At 39.7% G+C, this 13583-nt stretch overlaps 1 protein-coding gene across 12 annotated transcripts in view; it reads left to right on the top strand.

Moving 5' to 3' along the window:
• CTNNA3 (catenin alpha 3) overlaps positions 1 to 13583 on the top strand; it is a 541298-nt gene that overhangs the window by 286634 nt on the left and 241081 nt on the right. For all 12 annotated transcript variants that reach the window (XR_014525905.1, XR_014525906.1, XR_014525907.1 and 9 more), the window contains 2 exons: positions 974 to 1054; positions 2839 to 2991. Coding sequence is in view for 9 of the 12 variants with exons in the window: in XM_083502498.1 (XP_083358624.1) it covers positions 974 to 1054; positions 2839 to 2991 (234 nt within the window). In the remaining 3 variants the exon portion in view is untranslated. The remainder of the gene's footprint in view (positions 1 to 973; positions 1055 to 2838; positions 2992 to 13583) is intronic.

The following is a 13583-nucleotide window of genomic DNA, read 5'->3' as shown; positions in this document are numbered from 1 at the left end:
TTTCAGAAGGACTGCTGTAGTGGTTTTCCTTCCAGGACAGCCTTTACAGTTTTCTGGTGGGTAAAATCATCATCTCTGATTACAAGCTTGAAGTATCAGTCACAACCGAGCATGCGCCCCACCCCGCACCCCTACCCTGGTATTTTCCTTAAGGTAATGTCAGAGATGTTAGGTTTGCTTTTTGTAGACAACCTTTTTGCAGTGGCTTTCCATTTGTGGAATGTTTTCTCCAGGGAGGTTTGGCTGGCACCTGCATTATACACCTTTAGGCGTCGGGTGAAAACAGTCCTCTTCAACCAAGCGTTTGGCCGATTAATATATGAGACCCTTCTAAATGTGTTGTTGGAGGGGGGTTACTGGTTTGTGTTTTTCTTGTTTTTATTTTATGTTTTGAGGGGTTTTTTTACCTTGTATTTTTATGTTGTGAACTACCTTGAGATCTATGGATGAAAAGCGGCATTCAAATTTAATAAATAAAATAAATAGTACTTATGCATTACATAGTTATTTTTAGCTTGTGGAAGTTGGAGCTATTTCTTTATTTAACTCTACTGTAATTAATTATCCTATAAATATATATATATATTCTAATGGAGCCCCTAAGCAGGGAAATGTGCAAGGGGTTGGGCAGTGCCCATATGAATGTATGTTACGGTTAGCCTGGATATACTAGATCAATATGAATGTAAGATGATTGGAAATCCTTGAAACCAGAAGCATATATTTATTGCAAGTACATGTGGCCTGAATGAACAAACCACTCTTGTTGAACACAGTACTTTTGTACCTTTTTTTATGTTCAAAAATATAATTTACTAAAGTAGATTGAATATATTATTTTCTAAAGAGAAATTATGGTAGTGAGAAATGCTAGTCTTTAAGGTGCCATGGGACTCTTTGTTGCTTTTATTAAGATGTTAAACATACTAGCTTTGTATGCTCAAAATTTTCTTTTTTGCTGTTTTTTTTCCAGGCTGACAAAAAAGAAAGGAGCAATGCCTTGAATATTGCAATAGATAATATGTGCAAGAAAACAAGAGACCTCCGCAGGCAGGTAATCTCCTCAGGGAAAAAGTATGTTAAATAGATAGTTCTGCTAGCAGTTATAACATAAAATAATAATTATGACATGCTTTTGTTTTATTTTACTCACTTTTCTTTAAGAAATGCAGATGGAGATTAGGGATGCAGGTTTGGAACAGTGGAAACACCAAAAGTCCAAGATTTAGAAATATGTATTCAAGGGTCCAGTGAGTGGTCTGAGAACACCTAATGTTGCTTTATTGCTTGAAGGTGTGGGCTTAGTCAGTTCCTTGGATGACAGATTCCATTATATAAGAGTGAGAGATTAAATAGTCCTAGGGCAAAGGCACATGACGAAGCAGCATTGCTGAAAGCTAAGCAGATCTGGATCTGGTCAGCCCCTCCTGCACAGCAATGTCTGTTTTGAGAGAAAGGATGGAAAACAATAACAGTTTTCTTCTGTGAAAATGATTCTATCCATACTAGAGGTTGTTTAAAAGCATCCTTACACAATACATTTTAAAAACATCTTTACACAGTGCATTAAAATAAAATTAAAACTAACAGCCATAATCTAGCATAGTCTTGCTGGAATATAATAGTCTTATTTATACCCCCACAAACCCAGACAGAATCCTGTTCCTAATCTATGCTTAGTATAAGAATATTAAATTGATTATGTGATGGGAAAAGGCAGGTTGATAGGCAAATAATTTATGTTGGGTGCCAAAGGCGACAGAGAACCAGTTTGTGGATTCATCTTATATGTTGTACATGTGTGATTATAACATTGAGTGTGCAGATCTGTACACATACATTTTACTGTTCATATCCAGGAACATTTAGGTACCAAGTACTGTGAAAATCAACTTACAAGGTGAAATTCACTAAGTTCTACTAGGCACTAGAAAAAGTGATACTCTCCCCAAGCATTTGTAACAGGAGGCTGAAAAATACACTCTTAAATCTGAGATTGTTCTTTGAAATTGTTGGTATCCATCTTTCTAGAAAGACAATAGAAAAGTGCACCTTCGGGGGTAAAGTCAAACCATTGGAGAGTTACAGCGCCTGCTGTGGCCATAGAGACAAATACAAGAGAGACCTGTTTTATTATTGCAACTGGGGCAGATGAAGGCATCCAGTTTCGCTGTTACAGGTGCCCCATTGTGTTTCTTCTCTCTGAGCTCCTCCCAGCGGTCATTTCCAGTGGTCATTTCTCCACTCGTTGCTGCTGTGGATACATGACCTGAATGTTTGTCTCCAGGCACTGAAGTCATCAGTAAGGGATTCTCACATGGTGGGGTTAATGTTGCCAGCCTTCATGTCATGTTTGTAGACATCTTTATAACACAGAGTTGGCCTGGTCCCTGAGGCCAGCTACCCATAAAGCACATCCTTGGGGATCCTGCCATCTTCCATTCTATGTACATGACTAATCAATAAAGATCCCTTCTCTTTAAAATAATTTTGAAAGCACATTGTTTCATTTTGCATTACATTTAGTATTTTTACATGTACTGATAAGGAAGAGCAAGAGTCATATTTCACAGTGAATAATTTAACCCAGTTGATTGTGTTAGTAGTCAGTTCTGACATAAAGCAGGAGTGGAGGACTTGGTGGGTCCAGAGCAGCTTAGATGGGGGCATGGGGTGGGGGAGAGGAAATGGAAGTCCCATTGCATTAGCAAAAACTATGTGCACAGAGCATTGGATACAACCCAAGGTTCCTTGTTTGCAGAGTACATTTACTGCATAGCATAACACACACGAAATACCATGATACATGATTTAATTAATGGTGCTTTCTTTTCCCAGCTCCGCAAAGCTATCATTGATCATATCTCAGACTCCTTCTTGGACACAACTGTTCCACTTCTTGTGCTCACTGAAGCTGCCAAAAATGGAAGAGAAAAGGAAATAATGGAATATGCTGCTATATTTAAAGAACATACGTGCAGGCTTATTGAGGTGAGTTTGTTCGTAGTGCAGTGGACCCAATGTAACCTTAGCTTTCAGTAATCGCTTTGTATTTTTGTCACCTAGGAAAGTACAGTGACTGCATTAGTGACTATGTTCACAGCAGCATATTTTTGGTTTTCCCTATTATACATATTTTTGTATGGCCCTGCTCCATGTTTGTTCATGTGGAAGTGTTTGTACCATACTGTTGTTTTTCTTGTAGCTATTATTGGAATTTTCTGTGGGTGTTTTGAATAGTCCTAGAGTCTTTAAAATAATGTTAGGTACTTACTGTCTAATTATTAAGAGAGATTCATATAAGCATATTCTTCCACATGTGGATAGTGTACAGGAGTGAACAGACTTTGCATTTGCAGGATCTGCTTTGTTTTTTATTAGAATCCTGACATCTGCTAACTGTAATCAGGTGCCAAATAGTAGCTCAGGAAGGGGTAGGGAGAAAGCCACCCACTGCGTCCCATGAAACATATACTCGTATGATTGAATCTGAAGTTCTCTTATATCCCACCTCTCTCTGTTTTCTTCAGCTTAGCAGGCTAATTCCTTGGCACCTATAAAAGTTTCTAGGTTTGCTTACCTTGCTGTTTTGAGCAAATAGAACTGCCTTTTCTAGCTGCAGGCTGCCTTTGCCTCACTCCACCCCCAAACTTACTGAAGCCTGGTCTGAACTGAACTCATGCAAGAGAACTCAAGAACATGTGCTCTTCACTCTCACAATCAGAATCTGACTTTGAGCTCCAAAAGGAACCCTCGGTGCAGGCTGGAATAAATAAATACACAACTAAAACAAGCAAATACAAATATAATTTATTCACAGTCCACCAAACAATTTGTGTTTGGTCACAGAATTTACAATACATAATATTGTTAAAAGAGAAGAACATAAGGAAACAAGCATGGAAAATCAAAAGGAAATTGCAATGGTTGGAAATTTTGTAATTTGATTACCATTTTTTTAAGTCCTCCAAAAAGAAAAAAGATCAACAGATACTCTTATTATCATCTTATTATTATGTAATGATATATATAAGAGTTTATCTTGCCTTCTGATAAAAACTATATGTAAAAAGAACATGTGGTGTAGAATCCACCTCTTCATTATTACAAGAGCAGTATCTGTGATTTATGGGAATTTTGCTATATTAAAAAGTTTTAAGTGTAAGGTATTAAATATGCCAGAGAAAAAGCTTTAAGAGCAGATATCCATTTCAGATTAGGCATCCCATGCTTAGAACTAGAACCCTGCAAATCCAGTGACGGGGGTAGAACAAGACCTCTGGTGCGAATCGATATCCATTGCTCTCTATTTGGCAGATAATAAATAAGAAGACAAAAGTTCAACTGATACAAGTTTTGCAACAGTTTCTTCATCCAGGCAGACTTGTCTATCATTTCCTGGAATACAAAGGAACTGGGAGTAAGCAGAAGATAGCAACAGAGCCAAAATTTAATGGACTAGATCCATTAGCTCAAAGAATTTAGACCAGCGTCCAAATTAAGAGCAGCACCAGTAACACGTCTAGGAATGCCAAATATAAACCAAAAGAAAATAGGGTTGAGCTCCTTCCATGTGCATTTAAAAGCATGGAAACCAAGTAAGTGCTCCAGAAATTTTATCTGTGATACAATTTTGGCTTTAATCACTCTACTGGTCACTGGGATAAAACTTTCACCCTTATAATCAGCAGATCCAACCAGGGCGGTCACAATATTAAAAACAGTTTAAAACAACTTAAAATCACAAAAATAACTACCCACTATTCACCCTGCAATAGTCTGCCCTACACTGTCTTAGTAAACTGGCTATAACTCTATATTATATGCCTGCAAGAGGCATGCCACCTAGTGAAAGGGGTGAACCATGTTAAATGAGACAGTGGACGTCTGTATTGGGATGAAATAGGCCACAACTTATTGATTACAGATGTAAACTGGTTTTGACGAAGGCACTGGGTATGTATCCAAGATCAACCAACCCACCTACTGGTTGATAATTGTATGGGCCACTGTGTGGGAAAAGCTTGCCCCCCCCATACTCCTTCCAGGGCCACTTCTTGAAGATCTCAGGGCTGTTTGCAGCATGAAATTACAATATAAAAACACAAAATACATAAAAAGCAAGAAGAAAAAGCAAAAACAATAGCCCCCGTCCCACAAACACATTTAAAAGGACATAGAAGGTTAATCAGCCAAAAGCCTGGTTGAAAAGGAACATTTTCACCTGAACCTCCCTGGAGAGAGCATTCCGCAGATGGGAAGCCACTGCAGAAAAGGCCTGTTCTCATATTGCCACCCTCTGGACCTCTCATGGAGGAGGCACACAAAGACTCTGATTGCAGGATCCGGGCAGGTTCTTATGGGGAGAGGTGATCCATACTAACATACATGCGGATTTGTATAGGATGGGTGATTTACGAATAATAACAAATGCAGCTACCATGGGGACGCGGGTGGCGCTGTGGGTAAAAACCTCAACGCCTAGGACTTGCCGATCGCATGGTCGGCGGTTCGAATCCCCGTGGTGGGGTGCGCTCCCGTCGTTCGGTCCCAGCGCCTGTCCACCTAGCAGTTCGAAAGCACCCCCGGGTGCAAGTAGATGAATAGGGACTGCTTACCAGCGGGAAGGTAAACGGTGTTCCGTGTGCTGCGCTGCCTCGCCAGAGTAGCTTCGTCATGCTGGCCACGTGACCCGGAAGTGTCTGCGGACAGCGCTGGCTCCCGGCCTATAGAGTGAGATGAGCGCACAACCCTAGAGTCTGGCAAGACTGGCCCGTATGGGCAGGGGTACCTTTACCTTTACCTACCATGGTTTGGTATGTGTAGGCCTGAAGTATCAGCCTTGACTGTTTTCTGTTTAAGGAATTTGAATGCCTTGGACAAAATCCATTTTCTCAAAAGAGTGCCTCTAATCGCGAGAGAAACCTATGGCTCTCCAGCTGTTGTTGGACTACAACTCCCATCAGCCCTGAGAACTGACCATTCTGGCTGGGGCCACAGCTTCCCCCTCCTTGCTCTGAACAATGGTGCTTTTAAGTGTGTGTGTGTGTGTGTGTGTGTGTGTGTGCGCACGCGCGCTTGAAAACTTAGCTTTACATTATGCATCCTAAAGTTGTAAAAATGCACCTCTCTGCAGAATTTAGTGACTTGGAAGCATTATTAGAAGCACTGTCAAGGTTTGTAACCTCAAAACATAAACAGCATTTTTTCCTAATTTCTTTGAAAATCTGTGCAGTGCTTTCTTCTCTTTCCTCCTCCTCTTTCTTCTCTTTGAGAACAAATGCTTTCATGTGCATGTTTAAATTTTCTTTAATAATAAGCTGCATATAATAAGCTAGCTCCTTGGCAAACACTGTAGCTTCTCACTTTTTTTTGCATCTGTGCAATTTTTGTTTATGTTTTACACACATTTCTGGATCCCTACTTCCAGCTAAAATTAGGAAGACTGTGTTCTTATCTTCCTTCTCCTAATGCTATATCACATGTTATAACAGAAACAGGCATCTGCTAAAGATTTATATATTTATCTGCAGCACGTATAGACCATCTTATAACCTAGGTGTTTGGGGAGCTTGCGGCATAAATCTGAGTTTAAAAATTGGTAACAGGAAGATTAAAAAGTACCAATAAAAATATTGCAATTCTTCGCATTTTATTTTATTTTAATTTTTTAAAAAATCCTCAAGAAAATCAGTGTTTTAGTGTGAATTTCTCTGAATATATACATCTTTATATGCAGTTTTACTAATATATAATATATTAGCCCTTTCCAGTAATATATGCATTTTAATGTAGATTTTACACTAGTATATACATTTTTGTTCACATTACTTGGCTGGGGAACTGAATTGCAAAATTTGGAGAAGTGCAAATTTGAAAGTGAGACCGCATTTCAATTCCCATATTGTTTTGGGAAGTGTGAATTAGGCAGGTTTGCCTTTAAAGGCAAACTGAACTGAATCTCTCCCCCATCTCTAGCTGAGGGTCCTCTGCTGTCAGGTGGGTTTGTGGGGGGGGGGGAATTGAGATTGAATAATACTTATATGTGTAATTTTAGAGTTTTCCTTTTAAGGTAATTGCTTCCTTCATTTTAATATAATATTACCATTGAGTGTAACAAGCATATATGTAGCTGAGGGCTGTTTTAATCCTACTAACACTGGATTCAGAGAAATTCCTATGCTCATTTAGGTATGCATAAATGCTTCCATTTCCTTTTAGTGATATTAATTATTATAATTTAACTGCTTCTGGTGCTCCCATTATTACTTTCTGGTTTTGAGAGTTATCATCCTATTATTGGATACATGTAATGAAAAAAAGGGACAGCTATAAGAAATTCTTATTTAAAAGTTTCATGATGTGGTTCCCAAGTACTTACATGCATTTCTGAGAAACAGCATGATTAACGATGCTGAGTGCACTTTCAATAAATAGTAGTGCTTGGCTCTCCAGGAAATTAATTAGATAGCAGCTATATTGCATCTGTCAAGTTAGTAGTATATCATATGTAAAATACTCCCAAGAAAGCAGTCATACAAGGGGATATTTGACACACAAATTAACAGATTTACAATGCAATCCTGTGCACGCCTGCTCAGAAGTCTCTGCTTTGAACTCTTATTGAATCCACAGAGGCTTATGTTCAGGTAAATTTGTCTTTGATTGCAGCCCTGTGTATGCAAAAATAAATAATCTTTTAGTATCCAACACTATTAGAAATGAGGGCGGGGGGAAATGGATAGAGTTGTATCATGTAAACAAATATCCCCTTTCAGCCTGCCAGAAATCTATTTGGAATAGCACTGAATACTCAGAATTATAGAGGAAACACTGTTATTTTTGTTGTTTATGTATCTTGGCTGTTAAGGATCCAAACTTAAATATATTTGAATTTATCATATTTCTGTAAAACCATACAAGTTTCCTACAGCTGATTATGTGTATGGGGCAGTAATGGAGATTTAGTGGACTCTTGTCATGGGTAAAATGGGCACTAAAGAGTCTGCCCAATAAAATCTAACACTGTATGTGGGGCTGCAATTTAAAACACAAAAGGGTACATGTATGGAAGGTACTAACTCTTTCCCTACACGGCTCCTCCTTTCAGCACTTTTCTTCTCTTTGGGAGAAGTAGCCTATCCTGGCTCTAGGAGACCCTGTGGTCAAATCATTCTCTCCAATTAATCTTAATCTCAAGCTGTATGAATAGCAGTTTATGCTTCTCTCAGAATTTAAGAGGAGAACAAAGTGAAACCTAAATCTGTAGCTAGTAATGGCCTGAAAGTGTAGTAAGCCCTTCTCACTTACGTCAGCGTCAAATTGTCTAGTCAAATCAGTCACTCAGATAGTTATTGTTTGAAGCTGGTGCCATTACAGTATATTTCACAAAAGACAAGTGAGGCAATCCAACAGAAAGTTGAAGACAGGGATTTTCAGAAACGCTAGTTGTCAATTTTTTAAAAACAAATAAGTTTCCTAAATCATTTCAATTAAAAAAACCAAAACTTGGGCAGTTGACACTGTTTGGAGTCAAAAAAGTAGCTTGTAACTTTCTCGTTGGTATTATGTATGAAGCTACCCAATAAATAGGTAACAATCAAATGACCTGATTCACTTGCTAGAAGATTCTGAAATGAATGGATGAATCTATACCCAGGGGAATTGTATAAGTTGTAGTGCACAAAGACTATGATCTAACTTGATCTGCATAAACAGAGATGATAATTATTGGCCTATTAAGCAATTCACTGGTCAGATATTCTTTGGGCCATATGAAAGAAATTATTCTCATCACAAGCCAATATACATAATGCAGTGTTTGGGAAAATAGAATCGTGCAGTTGCACACAGTAAGGAAAAAACTCATGTAAATGAGGTAAATATATAGATATTTATATTTGATTTGCATGTACACTAAGATGGCATTTTGGAAACTATACTCTTTTTTGTTTTCGTTTTTTGAATCTGTCTATTTTTATACTTCTAACAGTACCATCATAAAACCACAACTAAATGAGCATTTATGTGTATCATATCATTCTTTTAGGACAGAATTCTGCCACAGTTGTATCAGTTTATTAGAAATCTATTTCGCCCCCCTCCCTTGAATGCTTCTAATTCTATATTCAAAGGAAGAGAACCCCACTAAGACCTCATAACATAGCTGTGTGATAATCTCACAAGGTAAAAAATCATTTCTAATGAAATGTGAGATAGCCTCTGTTCTGAAATGGTAGCATTATAATTCAATATAAATAATACATTGTGTTTAAAAGGTAAGCAGTTAAAAGGAATCTTGAATATTAAAAGTGACATAAAACAATAGCCATATTATAGTGGGTTGTACAGATTCGCTGGGCAAAATTCCAACCATGCAAAGGTTTATTGCCCATATGTCTGTGATGTAATTATCATATAAATATGAAACTAACACTAAAAGAGTCATTTTACTGTGGCTTTCTTTTGCATTGTGCCTAAACTGACCATCGTGGCCAGTGAAATTTATGGCAAAAATGGAAAGTGAGGAACTTGAAATTGGATATGATGCATTTGCGGTGAATGCCAGGTAATTCAAAGTTGTCCAATATATTTGTCCTGTCAATACTTTAGGGGCCTAGAATTCATGGAACAATTATCTAGGAAAGAAGTGTAGATTTGACACTGCTTATGGCATTAAAAGAACCAACATTCAAACCAAAAATCTTTAGTGAATGTAACTGTGTACATAAGTGGTATGGGGGGGGGGGACAGAGATGTGGAGCTGCCCTCCTGACACTAACATTGCTGCTGCTGACTTGGATGGGGCTGGGGCAGAGCTGTGGGGCCATGTGGTTGCAGCAGCAGGACTGCACTTGTCCCACTGGTGTAACTGGAACCCAGACTTTGACACAACTCCAGGTAAGCAGCAATGACACACCACTGCATGCACCACTTCTTACTATGTGCATGCCACCTGGGGTTCCATGATGGAAGAAATGGGGGGTATAAATGTAAGGAATGAAAGGTGTTCTGTAAGCCTTTTAGTGACCAGAAGTCATGACAATGGCCTGATCTCCCAAATATATATGCCATTTGATAAAGTGACATGGCGGTCCTTATGGGACAAGAAACCATTTAGATCTAACTCTGTGAGAAATGGGGAACTTGCGTTGAATTGTTCCATAAGTGGCATATAACTTCACAAAGATTATCACATATGGCTCCAGTTTCCTTGCTGAGGCCCTAGAAAGGATGTTAAGATATAGGAACATATCTGCATTTATGGTGGAAATATCCACAGATTAAATTGTATTGGAATGCTGTGTTTTGTTATATCAGACTCATTGTAAAAGGTACAATAATGCTATTCCTGCAGTTAGCCCTTCTAAACAACAAAAGATGGGTCTGTTTTGTGTAGCGGGGAACTGGCCAGTTATTTACTTACTGCTGCCAGACTAATTATTTTGGAGATACATGGTGGAAGCAGATATAGACTACTGATATAAAAAAGTGTGGGATATTGCATTATTAGAAAAATGGACACACAAACGGAGAGCACTTAGAGGCCAATGCAAAAGTGAAAAGTTTGTTTTAATTTGGTACAATTTTGTGACTAATGTTAAAGACATACAAACCTGGTTAACCAACTGCCAAGTTTGTGCTTGACATCAGTCAATATCAGTAGTGATATGCATTATGACAGAATCACCAGTTCACCCATAGCAAACCCTGGTAGCTTATTTATTTCTTTACCAGGAAGGACTCTGTTTACTTTGTTATTGATTGATTACCATTCCTGCTACCTGGAGCACCACTGCAGAAGGACTTATTACCACTTTAAAGTGCATATTTGCTCATCATGGCATACCTTCTATTTTGAGAACAGATAATAGGCCAGAATTTTCTGCCAAGCTGCTTTGCAATTGACTTTGATTTTCAACATATCACCATCAGTCAAGAGTTCTCTTGAAGTAGTGGGAAAACAAAACAGGTAATTCATGCAGTAAAGAACCTGCTGCAAAATAATGAAGAAATACGCACCGTTCTCCTGATATGCCGCTCAGCCCCACTGGTTGGAATCCTGCAAAGCTGCTTGTGAATCAGTAGCACCATAGACCCTAGCAAACTTGGCAGCCCTTCCTGCTCATTCAGTTTGATACTTGTGGACATTGAATTAAATTAAATTAAGTTCAGTAAAAAGATTGTCAGAGACACAGTTTCAGTATCAGACATGGAAGCAGGAATATATTGCCCATTGTCTTGGTCAAAGCAATTTCTAATAATGCACCTGGGAAACAGAGAGAATTGAGGAAGTATACTGCAGCCACAACCCATTCTCACACAGTACACAGAAAGCATTTTATGCTTTAATTTTATGCATCAATTTAGCCAGCCAGTCAAAGCCATTTTCTAGGGTGTGGCTGCTGTCACATGCTGACAGCTTCTAGGAGTCACAGAGAGCTGAGTGCAGGCTGGGGACCAAAGGTGGACAAACTACCTCAGAAAGAGCAGTATGTGTCCCCCACCTGAGGACACCAGAGGATACTACCTCTCACTTAACACCCCAAGTACCAATCTAGTGACTGGTGAGCACCTCAGGGCTTTATTTGGATTGAGGTTGCCTATTATGAGTGAAACTGGAAAGCACTTGGGGAATGGTTTTTTTCTCCTGAGAATTCTAATTTTTCTCATAATTTCTGGTCCTGATTCATGAAGCCTCCAGTTCCCTTGCTTGTGACCTCTCCCTCCCCCCCCCCAAAAAAAATCTGTTACCTGGTGACTGTTACTTCTTCAGTAGCAATGACAATCCTCTCCCTCCCATCTCTCCCATTCACCCCTGGTCATAGGCAGAAACAACAGGAGGGCTCCCTTATCCCACACCACCCATAGAACTGTTATGCCATATTGCATGTGCCAGCAGCCCCAGGACATATGATTTTCTCTGTGTTCCACACTATCAGGCAACAGAAGGAAACTGTAGCAGACAGTAACAGTGGCACAGATGCCAGTGAAGGAGAGGGAGGAGAAACAGGAAGATCCTCCTTTTATCCCTACCACAGACTTCACCACATCAGCAGTCAGTTAAATGTGTGGGTAAGAGGGGACAGAGAGTTTTCCCTCTCAGATTAAAATACAAATGGAGAGAATGCAGGGGCCATAGCACACACCTCCATATTGAAACGAAGCATCATGAGTTGCCAAGGAATTATGAACTCTAGTGATACTGCCCTTTTGCTATTTGCATAATTTCACCCCCAGGACTACTGGCAAAAATTCCAATTCTGCTGAATTAAGCCTAGCACCCAACAGAACTTGCTCACCTGTCCTAAGACCTGAGAAAGTGCAAGGTCACTGGAGGAAAAAGTTCAGGCTGGTAAACTGCCCTCCATCTGAGCTGCCCAGTGGTACATGACCAGCATGTCAGGTGTTTGTGCACTTTTGCAATGGGGAGCTATTTGACTTGCACACACCGAGGACTCAGCAGGAGCAAAAGAGAGAAGGGGATTTTGCCTGGAGAGAGACCCTTTCCGATTTGAGACTAGGACACTGCAAGGGTTGCTGGCAAGACTTGGCACAAAATCAATCTAATTGTAAGAGATCAGGACCCTGGTCAGCTCTCTGCAGAGAGAGTATCTGAGGTTGGATGCAAGGCAACTTAGAGCAGCAAGCTGGAAACATTGCTTCAGCAATTGTCTTATGTCTTTTGAGTTTAACAATCCTGCAGTTACAGAGCTTTCCCCTGCCCTATGAGGGAAGCACTTGCAAAGTAGGGGCTGTGCCCCATTGTACCAGCTTTCACTCGAGAGCAGGGGTAGGCAACCTAAGGCCCGGGTGCCGGATGCTGCCCAATCGCCTTCTCAATCTGGCCTGTGGACGGTCTGGGAATCAGTGTGTTTTTACATGAGTAGAATGTGTTCTTTTATTTAAAATGAATCTCTGGGTTATTTGTGGGGCCTGCCTGGTGTTTTTACATGAATAGAATGTGTGCTTTTATTTAAAATGCATCTCTGGGTTATTTGTGGGGCATAGGAATTCATTCATTCTTTCTCTCAAAATATAGTCTGGCACACCAAATGGTCTGAGGGACGGTGGACCGGCCCACAGCTGAAAAAGGTTGCTGACCCCTGCTCTAGAGCACCATGGAGGGGAGGTCTCAACAAGCTCAGGGAAACCCAGATGTTTGCAGAAATACAAACAACAACAACATAATATAAAACCCTCCCCCCTCCCAAAACAAACAAACAGACAATCAAGAAACCACCCAATGAGGACTGAACATGCTTAGTGGACAAGGATGTTAACAGTCTTCTGGAACGTAAAATTGGAAAGCCATGGAGGAAGTAGAATGGAGTACAGCATATTGCAAAAAGGCATGGATTAATGGCTGGAACACTGGGCAGGAGTGTTCCACATTGTAATCTTTTTTGAAAGTCTTTCTCTTTGTTAGACTTCCTGCTGACAGATTTTAATTGCTATGTTGATCAGAGAGAATGAAAGATAGCAAAGGCAACTTGATGTCTGAAGACTTGCAGCCAATTTAATTGATAATCATAGAGTCATAGAAGTATAGCTGGAATCATAGTTGGAAGAGATACGTGGCC

Source organism: Podarcis liolepis (assembly GCF_965112155.1).
Source record: "Podarcis liolepis genome assembly, chromosome: 5".
Lineage (NCBI taxonomy): Eukaryota > Metazoa > Chordata > Lepidosauria > Squamata > Lacertidae > Podarcis > Podarcis liolepis.
This window is presented reverse-complemented; position numbering and strand designations above follow the sequence as displayed.